The 25,131-nt window shown below is 35.8% G+C and overlaps 1 protein-coding gene across 7 annotated transcripts in view; it reads right to left on the reverse strand.

The window, feature by feature from the left end:
- Positions 1-25,131, reverse strand: part of INVS (inversin) — a 206,253-nt gene that overhangs the window by 159,662 nt on the left and 21,460 nt on the right. For all 7 annotated transcript variants that reach the window (XM_030919257.1, XM_010374135.2, XM_010374132.2 and 4 more), the window contains exon 3: positions 19,206-19,372. In XM_030919257.1, coding sequence (XP_030775117.1) covers positions 19,206-19,372 — 167 coding nt within the window. The remainder of the gene's footprint in view (positions 1-19,205; positions 19,373-25,131) is intronic.

The raw sequence follows: 25,131 nt of genomic DNA on the forward strand, positions 1-25,131 counted from the left end.
GCAGTGAGCCATGATTATGCCACTGCACTTCAGTCTGGGTCACACAGTGAGATCCTGTCTCAAAAAAACAACAACAAAAAAAGCGCATTTGCTTTCAAGCTTTCTCTACTACAAATAATGCTGCAATTAAATAACCTTGTGCATACATTTCTTATTTTTACCACGTGTATAGAATAGATTCCAGAAGTGACAATGTTAGATCAAAGGTAAATGCATATTCTGGTTAATTTTGCTGGATATTGTTATGTTTCCCTCTGTAAGGGTTGTACCAATGCTATGGTTTGAATGTCCCTCCAAAATTCACGTTGAAATTTAATCGTCATTATGTCAGTATCGAGGTGGGATCCTTAACAGGTGATTAGGCCATAGGGGCTCTGCCCTTATGAATGGATTACTGCTGTTTTAATGGGAGTGGGTTCCTGATAAAAGTGAGTTTGGTCCCCCTTTCCCCTTACTTGTTCTTGCCCTTTTTTGCCCTTCTACTTTCCACTGTGGAATGACACAGCTTGAAGTCCCTCAGCAGATGCTGATACCTTGATATTGGACTTCCCAGTCTCCAGAATTGGGGGAAATAAATTTCCTTCCTTATAAATTACCCAGTCTGTGGTATTCTGTTGTTGCAATACAAAATAGGCTAAGGAAACCATTTCCATTTGATTTAGGAATATGTGAATGCTCACTTCCCTACAGTTTTGCCATCAGAACATGTTGTCAAACTTTCAGAGTTTTGCCAATCTGAGACATGAAGCATGTTATGTCTTTGTGATTTTAATTTTTATTTCTTTTATGATGAACAATATTGAGCATATTTTCTGTGAAGTATCTAGATATACTCTTGCTCATTTTTATAGGGTCATTGGTCTTTTTCTTCTCTACCTTATATATGAGGAGTATTAAACCTTTGATAATGATATAATTTGCAAATATTGTTTCCAATTTGTCTTTTTTGTTTTAACTTTCCTCGCCACATTTTCTGGAAGGAAAAAGTCTTTCTTATCACTATGGAGTCATATTTATTAATCTTTTTCCTATCACTTCTATATTTTGACTCGCAGATAGAAAGTTTTCCTTACACCCAGATTCTTCATTGCAAACCTTCTTGGTATCTTTAACATTTTACAATATGTATAAGCATTACAATTCAATTAAATAACAATTTAAAGCATGCATCTCTGTGCACCTGTACACACACACACACACACACACTTAGTTTACAATCTGTACAACATTGAAATAACCAAAGTTACATACATGAAGTTTACAGTCATTAGTTCAAACTACAGTCTAAAATTTTAGCCCAAATTCCTTAAAAGAAAATGACTTGAAAAGAGATGAATGACAAAGTGACAGGAAAGATTTGAATAAAAGGACCCAAACCATGTATTTTGAAATCTATAATTAAGATAAACTATATGTCTAATAAAGTGCCTGAAAATGAGTAGTTATGTTGGTGAAATGTTAATTTTACTATTATAAAATCTAAAACACCACATATTTAGACATAGGTTGAATTTAAAATACTTTGAGATATAGTGTAATGCCTGATACATATTAAATACTAAAAATGTATCTGTTGAACAAATAAATGAAAACATAAATGAATGACATACCCATCAGAATTGGAAAGGTGAACAAGTGGATTCTGATAGATTATATAAAATTTTTCAAGAGGCTGAGTTAATACTGATGACATAATTTAGACAAGTATAGTAAAAGAATAAAACAACTTTTTAAATTAGTGAAGTTTATTTAGTACTAGTGTTTCAATGATTAAGGTTTTCTATAAGCAGGATCTATTTTAATACCAAAGATTAGGATGAGAATCCTGGTGACTCATAAGTGGGAGAGATGAAAACTATACTGAATGGCCAACTAAGAATCAAGAGGACCTGGGTAGGTTACATGATGAATCCAATTCAATTCAGCAAGCTTGATTGAGTGTCGTTAAGTACTACTAGACATTGGAAATAAAAAAGATGACTAAGACACTCTTCCATATTAAGATGCTCATCATCTGTGGAGAAATAAAATGTGTAAACAAATAAATATATTTCAGTGTCATAGGTGGTATAACAGTGGTTGAGTACACAAGGTACTGGAGGAACAAAGGATAGAATGGTCAATTTTACCTAAGTATGTCTGGGAAAGTTCAAAATGTGGATACAATAAGATGCTGCATTTGGGTCCAAAAACCACAGCCATATTAATATAGGATGTAGTTTAGGCAGTTGCAAGTATAAAGCAGATTTAGAGCTTTTATTTGAAAAATCTTAAATATGAATCAACTGTATTTCATTGCTAAAATGTCAACAGTGATAGTCATGTAACACTCTGAGCTCATCAGACTGGCATTGTATTCTGTTGTAAGTATCACATTTTCAAGGGAATTTAGACAAATACGTGCATATCTGGTGAAAGCGATCAGGATGAGAAGGAGACTTGAAAGCATATTATATGAAGAATGGGTGAAGGAACAGATAGTACTAAAACTGGAAGAAAATTTCTTCACTTGGCCAGGACGATTCTTTTAAAAATACATAAGTCAGACCATGTCACTCCTTTCCTCAAACCCTTCTCATCTCATTCAGAGTGAAAACACATTCTTGACAATGGCCTATAAGGTCCTACAGGATCAGGCTACCGTTCTTTCTCTTTCCTCATCTCCTATCGCTTTCCTTTTGGTCATTCATTATAAGGCATATATATATTTATTATTATGATTTCAGACAGTGTCTCACTCTGTTGTCCAGGCTGGAATGCAGTGGTGTGATCATGGCTTACTGCAGCCTCAACCTCCTGGGCTCAAGTGATACTCCCATCTCAGTCTCCCAATTGGCTAGGACCACAGGCATGCACCACCATGACTGGCCAATTTAAAAAAAATTTTTTTGTAGAGATGGAGTCTCCCTATGTTGCCCAGGCTGGTCTCAAACTCCTGGGCTCAAGCGATCTCCCGCCTTGGTCTCCCAAAGTGCTGGGATTACAGGCATGAAGACTAATTTATACTAATTTTCCTGTTATTTTGCAAAAATTCTACGCATGCTCCCATCTGAAGGCCTTTGTTCTGACTGCTCCTTCTGCCTGGAATGAATGCTCTTCCCTCAGCTGTTCACATGGCTAACTTGCTCACCTCCTTTAAGTCTTGCTTCAAATGTCACCATCTCAATGAATACTATTTTGATTACTTAACTTAAAATTACAACCTCTCCTCCCCAGCCACCCCCTCCCTAGTTTTCTTAATCCCCCTCACTTTGGCATTTTAGTTATAATCTGTCATCATATTTATAAATGATCATCTGCACCTTGTAAAAACTTAACAGCTAAAGGAGGTACAAAGAGACCTCCTTTATTGGTCTTATGATTTGTCATAGGAAAAATGTTGTGCCCAAGAGTTGACAATATTCATACTATAGGAATAATAATCGTCCGGATTCCCTCTCATCCTTTTTTGAGTTATAAACTATGAGTAGGAAAAAAAAAAAACAAGAGGAAATTATGTAAACAAATATGGCCCCATGACATAAGGTAATTAGAAAATTAATGCTCAAATTTTCTTTAGAATTTATGGTATATACAAAATTAATTTTTAAAAGGTTAAATGAAAGTAAATGGATTTGAAGTCCCTTTTTACCAGTCATAAAAATATTCACTGGCCCTGTGCCCAGAGTTTAAAAGAAACCAGCATGAGTCTAATGAAAAACAAGCTGTAGGTTTCATGGAAATTCAATATATACTCTTTCTTTTCCTTTTAGTTTTTGATTGGTTTCCATGGGAATCTAGGCTTGTTAGATCTCTGAATCTATTCATGGAAAGCAGATGCTTGTATTTTCATGACTCGGTAAAAATGGGAGTCAGAGAAGAGATGAAAATGATTAGAAAATGAATATGATTGTAGGAAACATAATCATATTTAAAACAAAATTCCACAGCCATGTAGATTTTAAAACGAAATCTTCAAGGCTGCTCTACTGTGTTTGAGTGCTATCATAAAGAAAAAACACTGGATTTAAAGAAAGAAGCTTTGGGTTCAAATCCTGAGTCTGACCTATGAGAAAGAAACCCTTCAGTACTTTGGAGGTTTGACAGGAAAACTGGATCTGGGAATTACTCATGACCAGAAGAACAAGAAGTCTGAGAAAGGAAGCTTTAGCAAAGTATGTAAATTTTCAGTATCAGGAACATTAAGATGAGAATCAGAAAATCAGGATAATTCGTCACTCTGCAAGTGACAAGGTGATCTTGAAGAACTTTTTCAAACTATACCTCAGTTTATTTATATAGAAAACACATAATATACAACTATTCCAACTGCCGTGAAGCTACTATAAAGCTAAATGAAGTTTTTTTTTCATACTAGAACCATGTTAGAAAAATTCAAAGTTGTGATTTCAATCAGAATGTGCTGACATGTTATTCCTTGTGACTATGAATTTTACCCATGTAAACAGAAGTACATAAACTATAATCAAAGTGTTAAAGGACAGACAAGTTTTTATTTCAACTCTGGTTTTGACTGGAATACTAATTTGAAAGTAAGATCCTAAATATTCAAAAGCAGCTTCTAAACTGGAAAATGAGAGGATAGGTTTAGAGATAGTTTCTACATACATGGAAGAAGACAAACAATACTGGTTTAAAAACTCCAGAAGTTGGAATAAAATGAAGCAAGACTCTTTAGGTCTTTCTCACTGCTTGGAGAAAGTAGCCTAGCTAGCATTAAAGTCAACTGCAAGAGCTGCCTAACATCACCATCTCAATCCAGAGGTTTAAGATTCTAGGACATAAGAGTTTCAAATACTAAGATTTTCCTACATTTCTAAGTAATGTGGGCATCACAAACGTCTTTTGGTGCCTCCTTTCGGAAGCATACCAACAGCCAAAAACTCATGAACTATCACTAATTGCTTACTCTTCAGATATCCATTCGCTGCATAGCTTGTGGTAGAATGGGCACTTATTAAACTGTTTTAAAATGGACTAATGAGTGGATACAGCCACAGAGATGCCTAGTAGTATCCACTGAAAACGTTTAACTAACTAAAGCAAAAGGTATGAGTAATGGCACAAAACCCATTTTTTTTTTGGCTGCAATGAACATGTCTTATCTATATAACAAAAAGAGTTGAAGAAAAACAATGACAATATTTGATACATGGCAGTCTGTTACCTTCAGACAAGATTATGGGAGTTCTACTGTCACTTTAACAATATTAGTTCATTTACATAACACAGTCAAATCCCAGATCTGAAGTTGTTTTCATACATATGCTGTACCATGTAAGTCACCAAGATAAAAAATGACTTTTCTTGACATGGATGGAATGTATATGTGTTGGGTTTATAGAAGGACTGAAGGAGAGGTTGAGAATGTATAAAGAATGGAGGCGATTTATAATATATATTCTTCATTTAAAATATTTTGCAGCTTTAAATAACAGCTTTAATTAAAATCTTTTCATTTTAATGTGTTAAACATAAAATCTAATTTTTCTACTGCCTCTTCTCCTGTGCTAATATTTTACTTATGCTTCAGCTGTTTAAATGTTGCTGCACAGTTTAATTACTTTTCTTTGCACTAGAGTAATTTGTCTGGTGCTTGTTGCCTATGGCATTATATCCTTTGTAAACTTGCAGTTACCTTATGTCTATCCCTTTCCCTTGGAATTTTCTGCCATTTCCCAGTCTTGCTCAAACATATCTATTTCTATTAACCTTTTTGCTGCCATTATTTTAGAAATAACTTACTTTTACCTTAAAATTTTTGCATAAAATGCATTCAGATGGTTCAAAAAATAATACAAAAAGGTACATAATAAAAGCTTTCTCCCACCTCTGCTCTAATCTGCCCCATTCCTTCTTCTACCCTCACTCTGGATAAATCATTTTATTAGTTTCTTATATGTCTTTAGAAAGGTTTCATATTCTTAATCTTTTTGGTGTTTTTTTTTTGTTTGTTTGTTTATTTCGCTCCTTTTTTTTTTTTTTTAGAGACAAGGACTCACTCTGTTGTCCAGGTTAGAGTGTAGTGGCACAATCATAGCTTACTACAGCCTCAAACGCCTGGCCTAGAGCTGATTCTCCAGACTTGACCTCCTGAGAAGCTGGGATTACAGGTGCACGTGGCCTTGCCCAGCTAAATTTTTAAATTTTTTTTTTTTTTTGTAGAGACAGGGTCTTGCTTTGTTACCCAGACTGGTCTCAAACTCCTGGCTAATGTAAACAATCCTCCTGTTTTGGCCTCCCAAAGTGCTGGGATTACAGGCATAAGCCACGACACCTGGTATTTTTTTTTTTTTTAATTTTCTTTGCAATTTATAGTCTTAATTTTACAGTCTTATTTTTAACCCATCTCTTATTCACTTAACAATACATCTTGAAGGTATTTCCATTTTAAAAGACAGACACCATTGCCATTCTTTTCACAGTTTCCTAGTTTTCCATTGTATAAATGTACCACATTTTTAAAACCAGATTCCTATTGATGGGCATTTGGGTTGCTTCCAACCTTGTTTTTGTAAATATTGCTGCCATAAAAAACTTCTACATATATCACTTCTTACTTGTGCAGGCTTATCTTTAGGATAAATTACCAGAAATGGAATTGCCTGGTGAAAGGGTATATGCATTTGCAATTTAGATAACTATCCCAGGAGCAGAGTATGAAAAAACTTATTTATCCACGGCCTCACCAACAAAATGAGGCGATAGGTGGGAAAAAATATCTTAGCATAGTTTTCATTTGCATGACTTTTATATGTATGTTTGAACATATTTTCATACGCTTGAGGGTCATTTGAATTTCTTTTAATGTAAACTGACTGCTGATTTTTCTCTAGGTTGCTTATCAATTCCAAGGAGCAATTCGTATTTGCCCACTGTTGTAAGTGAAGATGTATTTCCCAGGCTGTCTTTGGCTTTGTTTGTGGTTCAAGAAAGTCATTTTACAGAAGACTGAGTAAGTAGAGGTCCTGTAGAGGTCTACAGAAGACTAGGCATATAAAACTAAGCATATAGTTGTGTTTTGCCCAATGTCATACAATTCGTAGCAGAGTTAAGTCTATAATTGAGTTAATATGTGATTAGACAGAAGAGGTAAAGGGGAAAGAAGAGAAATGATAACTAATTCAACACAATAATTTAACAAATCCATTCAACTAACATATATTTAGCACCTACTATGTGCCATGCAGTTTTTAAACCCAAGTGACTAAAAGAACACAGTATCATAAACTGATGAAGGACAATCAAATGAAGGAATTGAAAACAGGTACTCAAACAAGTACACGTACACCTACGTTCATGGAAGCACTATTCACAATAGTGGAAACAGCACTTAGATGAATGAATAAATAAACTGTGGTATATACACACAACAGAAAATATTAGTCATCAATAAGTTAGCTATATACTGTCAACTAGAAGCTTATTCTAAGATACTACCTCTGTTATTTTCTCTTTCCCTTCTAAATCACTTAATTTCACCTAAGAAACTGTCTTTTAAACTCTAGACTCATTTAAAAAAGTTAATAAATATAGTGTCATTGGTTTTATAAAAGAAAGAAAATATTATTCATCCATAAAAATGAATGAAGTACTGATACATGTGACAGCTTAGATGAACCTCAAAAACATTATCCTAAGTGAAAAAAAGCCAGACACAAAGGTCATGTATGATTCCTTTTTACATAAAATATCTATAAATCCATAGAAACAGAATGCATGTTGGTGGTTGCCAGGGGCTAGGAAGACAGGGCAATGGAGACAAACTGTTTAATGGATAAGAGGTTTTACTTTAGAGTGATGGAAATGCTTTGGAACTAGATAGAGGTAGTGGTTGCACAACATTACGAATGTACAAAATTTCCCCGAATTGCTCACTTTAAAATGGTTATTTTGGCTGGGTGTGGTGGCTCACGCCTGTAATCCTAGCATTTTGGTGGGCCAAGGCGGGCTGATAGCTTGAGCTCAGGAGTTTGAGACCAGCCTGGGCAATAAGGCGAAACCCATCTCTACAAAAAATACAAAAATCAGCTGGGCGTAGTGGCACGTGCCTGTAGTCCCAGCCGCTTGGGGGGCTGAGGCAGAAGGATCACTTGAACCTGGGAGGTTGAGGCTATAGTGAGCCCTGATCATGCCACTGCACTCCAGCCTGAGTGACAAAGTGAGACTCTATCTCCCCTCTCCCCCTAAAAAAAGGGGTTAATTTTATACTATGTGTATTTCACCTCAATAAATTGTTTTTAAAAATCAGATGACAGGACTGATTACAGGTAAAAATGTAAGGTCTTGTTTCAGGTATGTTGAAATTGAGTTGGCCAGGCTGGTCTCGAACTTCTGACCTCAGGTGATCCACCTGCCTCAGTCTCCCAAAGTATTGGTCCGGGGAGGTGTGAGAGGAGCAGCAGTAGTCTCCTATATCCCTAAGGTGTCCTTTGCTATCCAGTCTCCCCTACTTTAGGGCCAAAACATCTCCCTCTAACCAAAAAAAACCTACAGCTCCTTGTTTTCCCATCTGTAAAATAAGAATAACTTCCAAGGGCCCTTCCAATTTTCATATTTTATAACTGATTGTCAAGAATATTCACATACATTCTAAGTTCATGGCATATTCATTCACTGAACAAACATTCCTACTGTGTATATCTAAATTTTCCAACTGTCCTTTCGCTTTTTTTTTTTTTTTTTGAGATGGAATCTCCCTCTGCTGACCAGGCTGGAGTGCAGAGGCACGATCACGACTCACTGCAACTACTGCCTCCCGACTTCAAGCGATTCTCCTGCGTGTGCCACCATGCCTGGCCAATTTTTGTATTTTTAGTAGAGATGGGGTTTCACCATGTTGGCCAGGCTGGTCTTGAACTTCTGACCTCAGGTGATCTGCCCACCTCAGCCTCCCAAAGCACTGGGATTACACGCTTGAGCTACTGCGCCCAGACCCAACTGTCCTTTCTGTTCCCATCTCCCCAGTGACTTTGATCCATCAATAATCCATTCTTTCTCCTAAATTTTTGGTGTCTCCTTTTCCTTAACATTTAAACATGTTCAAATATCCCTCATCTATTAGATTACAAGAGACTTAAAAGACTTATCAACCAAATGCAATGTACAGACCTCGTTTAGGTCCTGATTTGAATAAACCAACTGTAAAAAAAAGTTTAAGATATAATCAGGAAAATTTGAACACTGATTAGTAACAATATTACAGAATTATCACTAATTTTTTTTGGTACAATGATATTGTGGGGATATATGAATTATATATATACTGAATATAAACTGAAATATTTATGGATGAAATAATAGAATATATAATAAAACAGTTTGGTTGGAGCTACAGAAAGAAGTTTATGAATTAATATTTATAGAAAGTGGGTGATGATTATACTGGGAGAGATTCATTACTATTTATTAAAAATTTTCCCACCACAATTTCTTCTGTTAATACTTTTCCTGATCAATAACCCCATTAATTAATCACTCATACTGTCTCCATATCCTCATTTCCTGTTTAATCAACAGTGATATACAGCCAGCGTGTATGTCCACTAAATACCATTGCTCTTCCTAAGATCACTTTCTAACTGAAAAATCCAATGGAAGCCTTTTAATTTTTATCATATTTATATCCATCCATTTATTGAGTCATTTACTGGAAAAGGAACTATTCAAATCTTAGCATCATAATAAAAAAGATGAAACAAATGGATCCTCTTCTGCTTGAAACCTGTTCCTCTGGCTCCATAACACCACTCTGATCTAGTTCTCCTATCTTTTACTGTCTCCTTTGTAAGTTTATTTTCTGTAAATAAACCTTAAATATTGGTGCTTTCTATTTCTGATCCTCTTCCCATCTATAAACCACACCTGAGCACTTCACCTACTTCTATGGTTTCTATATGTATACTAATAACTCCAGCCAAGACTTCACTTTGGAGATGCAAATGAGTATATCACAATTCATGCTAGTCATTACCACCGAAACCTAAAATTCCATTTTTCACAACTGAACTCAATAATTTCCTCTCAAAATTGTACCTTAACTAGTATATCCTACCTCTATGAGTCATGTCATTAAGAGCTAGGAATACCAATCAAAAGGTTCAGTAGTAAAACAGGATAGATATCTAGAGGTTATGGAGCCAATAGTATTGAAAATGCAGCAAAGACAAATGTTATAAGCAGAATAGAGCAGTGATTCTCAAAATGTGTTGCCTACATCATCATCATCACCTGGGAACTTGTTAAGATAAGCAAATTCTCTGGCCCCACACCAGCCCTGCTGAATTAAAAACACTGGTGGTGGGGCCCAGACGTCTATGTTTTAACAAGTCCTCCAAGTGATTCTGCTGCATGTTTATCTGAGAACCCCTGGAAAAGAGCATAGACACAGGGCTTTCATATAGCTCCTGAGGCTAAGGATGGGGGAAATTCGACCTGAGTGCTTAACAGTCTAGGTCAGGAACCATTCTTGACTCCATTCTCCCTTACCTACCCTACAAATAACGTCTACCAAGTTCTGAACATTTTATCATTTTTTAAATAACACTTTAAAAATTGAGAATATAACATATACAGTAAAGTGCATAAATCTTAACCACACAGACTGATACCTTTTAATGTAACCAACACACACACACACATAGAACATTTTCAGCACCCCTGAAAGCTTAGTCATATTCTTCTCAGTCATTACCCATCTTTTAGGTAACCACAAATCTGATTTGAATCACCATAGATTAGTTTTTCTTGCTCCTGAGATTCATATGAACAGCAAATAAATTTTTTACAAGTGTCTGACTTGTTCCACTCAACGTAATGTCTATCAAATTCACTTATGTGGCTGAACGTGTCAGCAGTTCATTCATGTAGTGTTCCATTGTAGGAATACATCACAATTTAGCTACCCATTCACCTGTTGGTACGTATTTGGGTTGTTTGCATTATTAAGAAAATTTGCTTCTATAAAGAAGACACACAAATGGCCAACAAACATGAAAAAATGCTCAACATCACTAATGATCAGGGAAATGCAAATCAAAACCACAATGCAATACCATCTTACTCCTGTAAGAATGGCCGTAATCAAAGAATAAAAAAACAGTAGATGTTGGTGTGGATGGGGTGATCAGGGAACATTTCTATGCTGCTGATGGGAATGTAAACTAGTACAGCCGCTATGGAAAACAGTGTGGAGATTCCTTAAGGAACTAAAAGTAGAACTACAATTTGATCTCTCAATCCTATTACTGGGTATCTACCCAGAGGAAAAGAAGTCATTATACAAAAAAGATACTTGCTCATACATGTTTATAGCAGCACAATTCACAATAGCAAAATTGTGGAACCAACCCAAATGCCCATCAATCAACCAGTGGATAAAGAAACTCTGGTGTATAGATATACACAATGGAATACTACTCAGCCTTAAAAAGGAACGAATTAACAGCATTTGTAATGACCTGGATGAGATTAGAAACTATTATTCTAAGTAAAGTAACTCAGGAATGGAAAACCAAACATCATATGTTCTCACTGATATGTGGGAGCTAAGCTATGAGGATGCAAAGGCATAGGATGACACAATGGACTTTGGCGACTTGGGGGGAAGAGTGGGAGGGGGGCAAGGGATAAAAGACAACAAATATGGTGCAGTATACCATAGGCTGCACCATGGTTCTCACAAATGGGTGCACCAGGTTCTCACAAATCTCCACTAGAGAACTTACTCATGTAACCAAATACCACTTTTACCCCCAATAACTTATGGAAAAATAGAATTTAAAAAAAGGAATGTCTGCTTTTCTAAATAAAACTATAATGTAATTCTCATACGTGTCTTCTGGTAGAAGGAGCCACTTATTTTTCTTAGGTATTACAACCGGGCTGGGAGCATGAATTGAGATGAGGGGTGTGTGTGTGTCTGTGTGTGTGTGTCTGTGTGTGTGTGTGTATTCAGCTTTGGCAGATATAGTCAGATAATTTGTGAGAGTGAATGTACCAACTTACATTCTCAACAAAAATGTTGGAGAGCTCCAGTTGTTCCATATCTTCACCATCAATCAATACTGATTGCCAGACTTTTTTACTTTACACATTCCACTGGTCATGCAGTGGTATCTCATTGGAGTTTTAATTTGCTTCTGATTAGTAATGATGTTGTATACCTTCTCATGTGTCTTTTAGGCATCTGGATATAATCTTTTATGAACCAGGGCTACATGTTTCAACATGAATAAGTTTCAAATACATAATATTAAGTTGAAAAAGCAAGCTGGCAAATGGCACACAGTATAATACCATTAATTTAAAGATGCAAAATAATACAGTTTATGCATAATAGTGTATGTGCACATGTACACACACACACACACACATAAAGGTAGAAACATATGCATGGGAATTGAAACCACCAAAATCAAGGCAGACTGAGGAGACAGGGAAAGAAGGGTATTGGAAGATAAACGGAAGCTTTCAAGTGAATCTATAGTTTCATTTAAAAATTCTGAAGCAAAAATAAGAAATGCTCAGTTTGATCTCTTCTAGGTATTAGGTACCTAATGTTTTTTCTGTTCTCCATTATTTTTTGTTTGTTTGTTTTTGTTTTTTTGAGATGGAGTCTCACTCTGTTGCCCAGGCTGGAGAGCAGTGGTGCAATCTCATCAGCTCACTGCAACTTCCACCTCCCAGGTTCCAGCGATTCTTCTGCCTCAGCCTCCTGAGTAGCTGGGATTACAGGCGCGCCATCACGCCCAGCTAATTTTTGTATTTTTAGTAGAGACGGGGTTTCACCATGTTGGCCAGGCTGGTCTCAAATTCCTGACCTCAGGTGATCCCCCAGCGTCATCCTCCCAAAGTGCTGAGATTACAGGCGTGAGCCACTGCACCAGGCCCTGTTCTCCTTTCTTATCTCTATGCTTAAGATAACTAAAAAAAAAAAAAAAAAAAAAAAAAATTCCAGGCATATGCAAAGGCAAAGAGAATGTGAGTACAGTTATTTATAAAGAGAAGAGATGTAAAAGGAGTAGAGTTCAGTTTCCTCATCCAAGGACAAACTGGACAAGAAGATCCCAAAGAGCCTTTCTATCTCTGACATCTACTGATCTCTAAATAGTAATTTGATGTTTGCACCTACATTGTAGTGTGACTAATAGCAATAATATTGATAGTGTAGTCCTTGAGAATAAATTTCTCCAACAAACAGAATGCTTTATAGCTAAGGACTCATCATCCCTACATAGAATGATAGCATGTATTATTCTGTTTTATAGATGAAGAAATTGAGGCATACAAGAGTGTTATTTATTGAGAAATTAAGCTCACAGAAAATCTTTAAAAATCCTGATTGCAAAATTGTAAGGGCGGGGAGTGGATACTGAAAAGGAATAAATATAATTATTCATTTAAATTTCACCAGTTTTGAAGGCCATGCCCTTCATATTAAATCTATTTGATATTCACATTTACTCATTCATTCATTCATTCATTCATTCATTCATTCATTCATTCGTGTATTCCTTAAACAAATTACTGTCTTTATTAAGTGGCAGAAGTTATGCTAGGACTGTAACTATGAAATCAAATAAGACATGGTCACTGCCTTCAAATAGTTTCACTGGGGGTGACATCTAGATAAGCAAAATCTCCAGTAAACTGTGGTGATGAGTTATGGTAGAGCTATATATGTACTGAGGGGGAATATAGAGTTGAAGGGGACTGGGGTGTGGATTGTTTGTTGTGTTTGTGTGTGCATGTGCAAAATAAGAAAACCTAATAGTGTTACCTGGTATAAGTGTTCCTGAAAAGTTTCAGAGGTATTATTTTTCCTTTTTGTAAATCATTAATATGGAAATAGCATATCTTGAAAACTGAAAATTAACAGTCAATTTTCATAGATGAACTGAGAATTGTTTATGAATTTTAAAAAAGGACAATGCAGCCACAACCAGAAGGTTCTTTACTTTTTGTGTTTACTGTGATATAATTTTTCAAAGTGGGTAGGGTTAATCTTCTTGAAGTCAAATGAATAACCTATTGGAAGATTAAACATGCATAACTATTAACATATAATAATATTTCTAAAGTTTTTTTATCCTTATTAACAAATGTATCTGTAGAAGTCAGAGAAATAGCAGTCTCCCTGGAGCAAAACATTTCTAACAATTAGATATCTTTTGTGAGAAGCCCAGAAAAGCTATGACCAATTGCTTTCTTGGATTAAACTGATGGTTCTAAATGAAAAACAAATTAGGTGCAGATGTTCAGTATATTGAGATTAATTTTATTCTCATGGGTAAACCATTTCTTCAGTTTCTTGGACTAACAGTAATTTGTTTCCAGAGAAGTGAACATGTGCCAAAATAACTAAGCCAAGCAGCACAGTTCAATAAGTTTTTCCACACACATATATATAAAGTAGATAAATGTTTCCAATAAACAAAAGGTCTCGCATTTGTATTAGTAATGACTTTCTATAAAAGTAAAATAAAATCCATTCAACCAAGACATGTCAGAACCTACTAGATTCAGACAGATTCAAAAACAAACAAAAAGAGCTACTTGCCTGGGTCTCCAGCCTAGCAGAAAAGAGACAAATAAGCAATAATTACAATATAAGGTAATGGGGCTCTAATAGAGATGGGAGCAAAACACTTTGGGAATATGAGCTTTTCCCACTAATGAACCCAAGAAAAGATAACATAATATAGTTCACTATCACACACACACAAATACTAAAAACATAATAAATAACGTATGAGAATGTTGGGTCTTCTCACGTCAGTAATAACAATGACTATATATTATGGGTATAGATATTTTATGAAACACTTATGTATTACAAGGTAGATCAATCAGCTTTAATTATCATTTAATATCTTCATACATGATCTTTGTAAGCAACTTAAGAGCAGGAATCATGTTGTCCACCTTTGTGTTCCAAGGCCCAACACGGTGCCTGTTACATAATAGTTTTAACACATGTTGAATGTATACACATATACATGAGTGTTCATAATGACAAAAATAGCACACTTCTGCATTCATGGATACTAGAATTGAGTGGGACAGACAATACGTGGAAAGGATATTTGATATCCAATATATCAGAAGGTTCACCAAGCAAAGGGAAACGAAGTTTAACAGGGATGGGTACCGAGAGCACCTATCTATAAGTTAACATATGTGATTCATTTTTTTCATATTCTCTCTAGTTGTATAATCATGACTACATAGTAGATACTCAACAAATGCTTGTTGAATGAACACTTCTATCTCCATAATATATCTCTTAAACCCAACTCCTCTCTATTGGCCTGAACTATAATAGCAATCTATGGATCTCCACTTTTTCTCTTCCAAAGTAGCTTTAGTTGCCATATTAGTCCCCCTAAAATACACTGATCATGTAACTTTTATTTTCAAATTTCCCAAAAGGCTCCCTAGTATTCAGGATCTCTCATTAAAAAAAAAAAAAAAAAAGAAATGCATAGGGAGTTCATAGCACAAAAGCCTGGAACTGACACAGAGCAGATACTAAGTGGCCAAAATTTAATGAACTAGGTTGTGTTGGGAAAATTAGTTATCCGTATGCTTTAAAGAGAGAATGGATCCCTACACAAAAATCAATGTTATGTATTAAGAGATTTAAATATAAAAGAAAATATAGGATAATTTAAAACAATCTCTACTCAGCTCTCTAGTCTCCCAGCTGTTGTTTAATACTAGGTTTCTTAGAGCACCACCCTATACAAGCACAGTTTAGCAATCTGCTAAAAACTTGTGAGGAATTTGTATCCAGATTCTTGCATTCCTTCTCTGCAATTCCCTCCTCTCCAGGATTTTGACCTTCAAGTTATAGCCACTATTATCTCCAAACTCTGCCTCAGTTTCTTCAGCCCAGTAAGACTGCTGCATCCTGTTAGGGTTGTATTCTTTTGCATTCCAATTTGGAAAATGCCATAAAGAAAAGGCCAGGATGAATGTGGTGCTCACTTCATGTGTTTCTCATCTTTGAATGATTATAGTCTCTTAGATCCTGCCTGTGCTGATTGTTCTCAATGCCTTCAAACAGTGTATACAGTATTTTATTCAGTTTTTACAGATTTTTTTTGATAGGCAAGTTAGTTTAAAATAAGCCATTATGGCCAGAATTGATGCCTAGTTATGAAACTGTCTTGTTGGTTTCTCATTTTTCTGATTGTTTTTTAAATTTTTTTTTTTATGTATTTACATTTTTTTTGGAGGCAGGGTCTCACTCCAGTCCCCCAGGCTGAAGTGCAGTGGTGTGATCTCTCCTCACTGCAGACTTCCTGGGCTTAAGCGATCCTCCCACCTCAGCCTCCTAAGTAGCTAGGAGTACACGTGCTCACTACCATGCCCAACTAATTTGTGTGTGTGTGTGTGTGTGTGTGTGTGTGTGTATTTAGTAGAGGGCTTTGTCATGTTGCCCAGGCTGGTCTCAAACTCCTGCCCTCAAGTGATCCACCCATCTTGACCTCCCAAAGTCCTAGGATTACAGTTGAGAGCCACCACGCCCTGCCAGATTCCTTCTTTTAATTATAATGTTAAATAAAATATATATTTTTTGAGACAGGGTCTCACTTTGTTGTCCTGGTTGGTCTGAAACTCCAGGGCTCAAGCAGTCCTTCCACCTCAGCCTCCCAAGGAGCTAGGACTACAGATGTGTGCCACTACACCCAGCTATTTTTTTTTTTTGTTTTAAATAAATAGAGTCCCTCTATGTTGCCCTGGATGGTCTCAAACTCCTGGCCTCAAGAGAGCCTCTTGCCTGGCCTTTCTAAAGTGCTGAAATTACAGGTGCGAGCCACTGTGATTGGCTGATTTCTTCTTTCATAACTTTAAGCATTCCATCAGTGGTTATTTTATATTGTGTCTCTAATGATGCCAATCACTGATGCTTTTCCATAGACTAAATCTGTTTGTTGTTTCTGCTGACTCTCATTCAAAGTAGATTGCTCCCTTATGTGTTTGGTGATCTTTCATTGTCAGTTCATGTTTGGTTTATTTAATATGGGAAAATCCTGGAAGTTTAAGGTGAAGATGTTTTCTCTAAAGAGAATTTGTGCTTGTGTCTGTTTGGAGGCAAGGAGTATTACAGCCTTGGGATGTATTATCTCCAATTATTCTTTGAAAATTATTTGTAGATCATTTACTATCTTATTCCTTAATCAAAGATAGTATATACTATCTTTGATTTCTGAATGCTGGTGCTTTGTATAAAGCACAAATGAACGAACACAATGCCCAGATTTAATTGGACACAGGGGAATACTAAAGAATTATTACTATCCTTTGCTGGGAATTCAGATCCATTACTGCTTTTGGCAAGCATGTAAAAACAAAGAGCAACACGGAGAAAGGAAGGAAATGCATAATTATCAGATACTTGAGAGAACATGAAATCTGTTATGAAATCAACTATGTAAATACTGCCATATAAATCATAGTTCTATTAATTCTTTGATACTATGAAAAACTTATAATTAAAAAAATCAAAGTAGAAACAAAAAAACAAAAGAAAACAATGCATGGTATCTGATGAAAAGATTACAGCTAACAAGTCTGGTTTTACATTGCTCTTCAACCATCTTAGTCATATAATACTTCTACAGGATGTTATACTGTTGGATCATCAACTGAAATCCTCACTTGTTCCACGTAATCTGCTTGCCGTTAAGCTAGGTTCCTTCACTTCACATTTTTGAAGCTGAGTTTTACACCTAAATCAATCATAATGAAAAATCTGAAGGGTATCAAAGTCTTAATTTTGTGGTATTCCCAATCTGAACTGTTTGCTCTTTTATGATAACAAGTTAAATGGAGTTAACCTTTCTCGAGTGAATAATTTCATCAGCTGACAAGCCTAAATGAAAGGTTATAAATATCCGAGCAGTAGTTAAAACTGAGATTGAAAATGAGGGAGATTTTTTTAAAAATTACTATAATAAAAACCAAATTCAAGAGAAGTAACTTTGGAAATAACCTGCAGACCTAACTGAGAAGTGCATATAACTAGCATATTCAGTAGTATAACTCAATGTCAGCCTCTTTTTATGCATTCAGCTAATGAAAGGTATTTTTCTAACCCCTTAATTAATTAGCTATATCTGATTCACATTTTTAAATAGAAAATAACTCTAATAGTTCCCGCTGGATCTAACTCATTTTAATTGCTTTTTATTCAAACAATTCAGAAATCTAAAATAACAGAAAGAAAAATACCAGGACTGGAAATCTATTTTATGGAAAAAAATTTTATGGAGGAAAATAGTTTTTAGGTGAATAAGTCTTTAAATAAATGTAGAAGCTTCCTATTTTATCTGTTTGATGGCTTCAATCTTAAAAATCTGAGCTCTTAATAATACATTTAAAAATGTGAAATCATTGATATTGGCAACATAGTTTTAGATTTTTAAAAGTTGAAAATATATTCAGAAAATAAATTTATTTTATGCCTCTTAATGCCACATATTTCAAGAGACATTTTAACCTTTTAAATTAAATTAAATTAAATTAAATTAAATTAAATTAAATTGATTAATTAGAGACAGGGTCTTGCCCTGTCATTGAGGATGGAGTACAGTGATGTGAACTCAGTTCACTGCAGCCTCAACCTTCCAGGTTCAAGTGATCCTCCCACCTGAGCTCCACAAGTAGCTGGGACTGCAGGTGTGTGCCACCATGCCCAGCTAATTTTTGAATTTTTTGTAGCGATGTGGTCTCGCTATGTTGCCCAGGCTAGGATTTCGACTTTTTATAGTAAAAGTAATACTCATTAAGGAAAAAATTTTAAACCGTGAAAAGGAAAAAAATTCCACATGTGTTCCCCAAATTTAAACCCAACCACTATTAATATCTTTGAGTATTTCTTTTTGGTCTCTATTTTTTCCCTGTACACAGATTGGTAACATAGTTTGATCACATTGTCTATATAAATTTGATCACTTTTTTTCCAATAAACTTTAGATCATAGAAAAAATTCTACTGTTCAAGGAACCTGGAATGCAGTTGCTGATAGTTATCTGTGCTTTTACTCTCTGTAGCTTAAAGACAGCTTTTAGAGAAAATATATAAAATCTATGAGTCATGCACTTGAGACTTTATTATCTGTCCATTGCATAGTTCCACTAATCAACTAGCAGACATCACACAAAACATTTACTCTTCAAAGAAATTTTACTTCTCACCTTCTGGGCTGCAAGATGGAGGGCTGTTCTCTGGCTATGGTCAGTTTTATTCACATCTGCTCCTGCCTTCAGGAGAGCATCTGCACAATCCAATCTGTCAGCCAACACGCAATACATAAGTGGTGTTCTCCCAAATTGATCTTCTTTGTCTTTAAGAGCAGAGTTTCCTATGAGGACAAGAAACAGATAGTGATATTTGATAATTGTTATTACTAATATAAGTAGGAACTATATTTGCTGTTTATTATCAAGCATTGTGCTAAATGCATTAAATATATCATCTTATTTTTACTTATCCTATGAAGTAGATATTACCATTGTCATATTATATGAAACTGAGGCTCAAAGAAGTTAAGTAACCAGTCTATGTTCACACTGAAAGCAGGTGGGGCTAGAATTTAAACTGATGACTCAATCATATTATGCTGACCGAACATTTTGAGATACAAAGCTACTTATGTTCCTCCCTCACTCACTCTTGTCTTTTGAAACAAATATTTAATTAATGCCAACTGTACACTGGGCATTTATGGTATGTTTTATGAGTGATACAAAAATGAATCATAGGCCAGGCACGGTGGCTCACACCTGTAATCCCAGCACTCTGGGAGGCCAAGGTGGGCAGATCACCTGAGGTCAGGAGTTCAAGACCAGCCTGACCAACATGTGAAACCCTGTCTCTACTAAAAATACAAAAATTAGCCAGGCGTGGTGGCAGATGCCTGTAATCCCAGTTACTCAGGAGGCTGAGGCAGGAGAATTGCTTAAACCCAGAAGGTGGAGGTTGTAGTGAACCAAGATCGTGCCGTTGCACTCCAGCCTGGACAATGAGAGCAAAACTCCGTCTCAAAAAAAAAAAAAAACCAAAAAAACAGTCACGGTTGATTTCCCTTTCTAGACAAGATGACAAGATAGAGCAAGTACACAGTATCCTCATCCTCCTGCTAATTACAACTAAAATCCCCAGGGCAAAAGGCAAAATAAATGACAGGCGGAGAAGGGAAGGCAGCCTTGACTAGGAACTTTGAAATTTGAGAGACAACCTGTGGTAAGTTCCCTGAAGCATTTTTTGTTTGCTTGTTTGCTTTTGCCTCCAATCTATAGTAAATTATAGGTTAGAGTAGCCTATAATCCAGAAGCACCAAGGCACACAGATGCCAAATGTCTCAAGAGAAGTCTACTCTCTCTAGTAAAAAGACTGGCAGGCAGGTAACTCTGCTGAGTGAACCATTTGACTATGCTCTACTCAAAACACATACAATAAAAGAAACTGTACCTCTTTTCCCCACTGGACACTATAGAGACTGTTGGAAGGAGCCCTGTCAAACTACCATGACTCGAATTAAGCAAAGGATATCAATGAGGTAGTATTTTACCCCCTTCCAACTAGAGAGTAGGAGAGTAGGAGTATGGAGAGGACAACAAAGTTGGAGGAAGTAACTCTTTAAATTGGTATAAAAAGTCAGGACACTTTGGTATAAAAAGTCAGGACACTTTTGAGCAGCTCATGTGTGAAACTGGTAAGAATCAAGACAGCAAAAGCTCTGAGAATTGAACTATAGTTAGATTACTGCCTTGGTTCTAAATGGGCCTGAGCAGCCCAGAGGTGGGGCAAACCAGAAGAGCCCTGCAAGATCTCTGAAAACGAACTTGAAAATGAAACCACAAAATCAAAAGAGAATGCTCATTCTAAACCTTGACAGATTGTCCGTTTATTAAAATAAGATATTTAAATAGGATCCAGAGTCTCATAATACAGAAAATGTCAAAGATATAATACCAAATTATGATACAACTCAAAAGTTTGGAAAATATTAATGTAAACAAGAAAAGACAATTAACAGGCACTGACACTGTGATGACACAGATATATTAGAATTATGTGACAAGAATTTTAAAACAACTCTCATAAAAACACTCCAAGAATCAACTATGAACACTCATGAAACAAATAGAACATCAGGAATGAAAAAAGAGCAGCAGAATGTAAATATCTGAGAAAAATAATAGAATGTTTTTATTCTCTTTAGCTTTGTTTTTTTTTTTTTTTAATGAGGGTCTCGCTGTGTTGCCCAGACTGGTCTTGAACTCCTGGACTCGGCTCAAGCAATCCTCCCTGCCTCAGCCTCCTGAGTAGCTGGGGCTACAATGCATGCCCAGCTTACCCTCTTTAATTTTTAGAATTATGTTTCGATGACTGAAAGCAAAAATAACCTTGCTGTATGATGTGGTTCTCAGTTTATGTAGAGGTGATTTTTAAAATAACGATATCAAAAAGAAGGGTAAAGGGACCTAATTAGTGATAAGGCTTCTATATTGCACTCGAAGTGGAAAATACAGACTGTGATAAAATAACTATACATATTCTAATACCAGATCATACACACACACACACACACACACACACACACACACGCACACACACTCAGAAACAAGTAAACAAAAAACCTCCAACAAAGACAAACTATACAAAGAGATTTATTTAAAAACACAATACAGACCCAGCAGGGTGGCTCACGCCTATAATCCTAACATTTTGAGACACCGAGGTGGGTGGTTCACTTGAGGCCTGGAGTTGGAGACCAGCCTGGCCAACACGCCAAAAACCCGTTTCTACTAAAAACACAAAAATTAGCTGGGTGTGGTGGTGGCACATGCCTGTAATACCAGCTACTTGGGAGGCTGAGGCATGAGAATCACTTGAACCCAGGAGGTGGAGGTTGCAGTGAGCTGAGATTGCACCACTACATCCCAGCCTGGATAACAGAACAAAAACCACAATATAAGATACCACTTCACATACACTAGGATGGTTATAATAAAAAAGATACATAATAACAAGTATTAATGAGAATATGGAGAAATCAAAACCCTCATATACTACTGGTGGGAATCTAAAATGGTGCAGTCACTTTGGAAAATATTCTGGAAGTTCCTCAAAACATTAAGAAACCATTTGACCCAGCAATTCCACTCCCAAGTATATACCCAAGAGAAATGAAGACATACGTCCACACAAAAACTGGTACACAAATATCCATTGCAGTATTATTCATGACAGCCAAAAGGTGGAAATAATGCAAGTATCCATAAGCTGTTCATCAACTGACGAATGGCTAAACAAAATGTTGTATATCTCTACAGTGGAATATTATTCAGCAAAAGGAATGAAGGTCTAATATATGCTCAACATAGATGAACCTTGAAAACATGCTAAGTGAAAGAAGCCAGTCAAAAAATACCACATATTATATATTTATGTGAAATATCTGGCACTGGCATATCTACAGAGACAGAAAGTAGATGAGTAGTTGCCTAGGACTGGAGGTTGGGCACAAATTTGAAGAGTAACAGCCAAAAGGTGAAGGGTTTCTTTGTGGGGTAATGAAAGTGTTCTAATATCATTTGTGGTGATGTTTGCCCAACACTGAATATACAAAATCACTCAGTTGTATACTTTAAATTTTGAATTGTAGGGTATGTGAATTATGTCTTAATAAAGCATTACAAAAAACTCTACCATATATAAATTAAAATGGAATACTAAAAATATTCAAGAAATGGAAAGGACAGGAATGAAAAACAGAAGGAACATGCAGTGTTCAACACAATAAATTAGAAATCTTAAATCTTAACATTCATAATTACATTAAATGTAAATGGTGTAAACACACCAATAAAAAGGCTGAGATAAAAAAGAAGACTCAATTATATGCTATTTATAAAAAACTCACTTAAAATACATTAACATAGGAGGTTAAAAGTAAAAGAATGAGCAAAACTGTAATAAACAAGTACTAATGAAATGAAAGCTGGAGTTAAGTGTATTAATAGCTAACAAGGTAAACTTTAGAGAAAAGACAATTACCAGAAACAAATAGAGATATTATATAACAATAAAAGGGTCAATTCACCAAGAATACATAAAATTCCTAAATGTATATGTACTAAATCACGGAGCTTCAAAACACAGACAGCAAAAACTGATAGAATAGAAACTCTTGAAAACACAATTATAATTGGTAACTTCAACACTCTTCGCTCAATAACTGCTAGAATCACTAAAATGAAAATCAGTAAGGACACAGAGGAACTGAACACCGAAATAAAGCAACAGGATATAATTGTTATTTATTTAACACTTCATTTAATGACAGCCAGGAATACAGTCTTTCAAAACATCCATGGGACCTTCACCAAAATATACAATATACTGGGTCATAAATGAATACCAACAGATTTAAAGAACTGAAGTCATACAAAGTGCATTATCTGATGACAATGTAATTAAACTAGAAATCAATAATAGAATGATAACAGGAAATAGAAAATATTTACGATAATCCATGGGTTAAAGAGAAAATCTCAAGGGAAATTAAAAAGCATGATTAAATGAATAAAAACATATTGTTGTAAGGTTCTTGAACCACACATGAGGGAAGCTTAGAAGGAAATATATAGTAATGAATGCTTTTAATTAGAATAGAAGAATAGTTTCAAATCAATTATCCATGCTTCTACCTTAGAACACTAAAACAGAAGAGCAAATTTAACCCAAAACAAGCAGAAGGAAGTACATAAGAAAAATAAGAACAGAGAGCAATTACATTAAAATCAGAAAAAAACAGAGAAAATCAATGAAACTAAAAGTTGGTTCTTGGAAAATTAAATTAATAAATCTCTAATCAGATTGATCATTAAAAACAGAGCAGACACAAATTCCCAATATCAAGAATGATATCACTACAAAGCCCGCAGATATTAAAAGGCAAATAAGAGAATGTCATAAGCTATAAACTCACATTTTAAGTGAAATGGACAAATTCCTTGGAAGATATACTCCTTCAAAGTCCGTTTAAGATGTAGATACTCTCAACAGTACTTGTGATAGGATAATTCTAAGATGGCATCCAAGACTTCCAGCCCCTGGTATACATGCCCTGTATGGCCCCCTCCTCTTGAGTGTAGGCAGAACTATGATGTCACTCCCATGATTAGGTTTTGTTATGTGGCAAATGTGAAGGGATTTTGCGGATGTAATTGTCTCTTAATCATTTTCTTCAAGTTAATCAAGAGAGATTAGTTTGGGTTGCTTTGACCTAATCAGGTGAGCCTTTCAAAAGAATGTCTAGAGGTCAGAGGTAGAAATTGGAGAGATTTGAAGCAGCAGAGACACTTTCCTGCTGGCCTTGGAGAAGCAAAGTGCCATGAATTTTAAAATTGTACACACATACAAAAACTGTAGTCAACTCGTTCACCTCTATTTGTTGGAGTTTAGGTTTTCAGGCTCTTTCTGGGCTACATAGTTCTTTCCAGGGTACCCTGCAGCAATTTGAGAGTTCAGCAACACATTCTGCTGGGACTAAAGATCCAGGAGGAGCTTAGAGCTATGACTAGACCATTGATTGACTCATCACAAATGTGCACCTTGATCCCAGAGTCTTCACACATGCTCACCAACGAAAGATTCCCAGGATAATTCAGAGGCCTCTCATAACTTCTGCTCCAAAACGTTAATAAAGAACCTTGATAACTTGATTCTCCACCCAGGTACCAAATTCCCTTCCCCTCCACTGGAAGGTTCACCCCAACAACAACAGGAAAGAAAAACATTCCCTTCCCCTCCATTGGAAGGTTCACTCCAACAACAGGAAAGAAAAGCCAAGACCTTCCAGGACATCAGAGATGGTTTGCCTTACAGGAGGAGAGGAATAAGGACATTGTTATCTGTGTGGAAAGAAAGGATGGTAAAACTGGGATACCTGTTACTCAACAGATTTTTCTCAGCTTAAATGAGAGCTAACAAATATTGGGCCAAAGAGGGTTCAGAATGAATCAAGAATTGAACCATTCAAACGTGGCTGCAGTTTCCACATGTATCATAGATGGAAGCCTTCTGAGAATGCTAGAATAGGAAATTATGACA

This window comes from Rhinopithecus roxellana, chromosome 16 (genome assembly GCF_007565055.1).
Source record: "Rhinopithecus roxellana isolate Shanxi Qingling chromosome 16, ASM756505v1, whole genome shotgun sequence".
Classification (NCBI taxonomy): Eukaryota; Metazoa; Chordata; class Mammalia; order Primates; family Cercopithecidae; genus Rhinopithecus; species Rhinopithecus roxellana.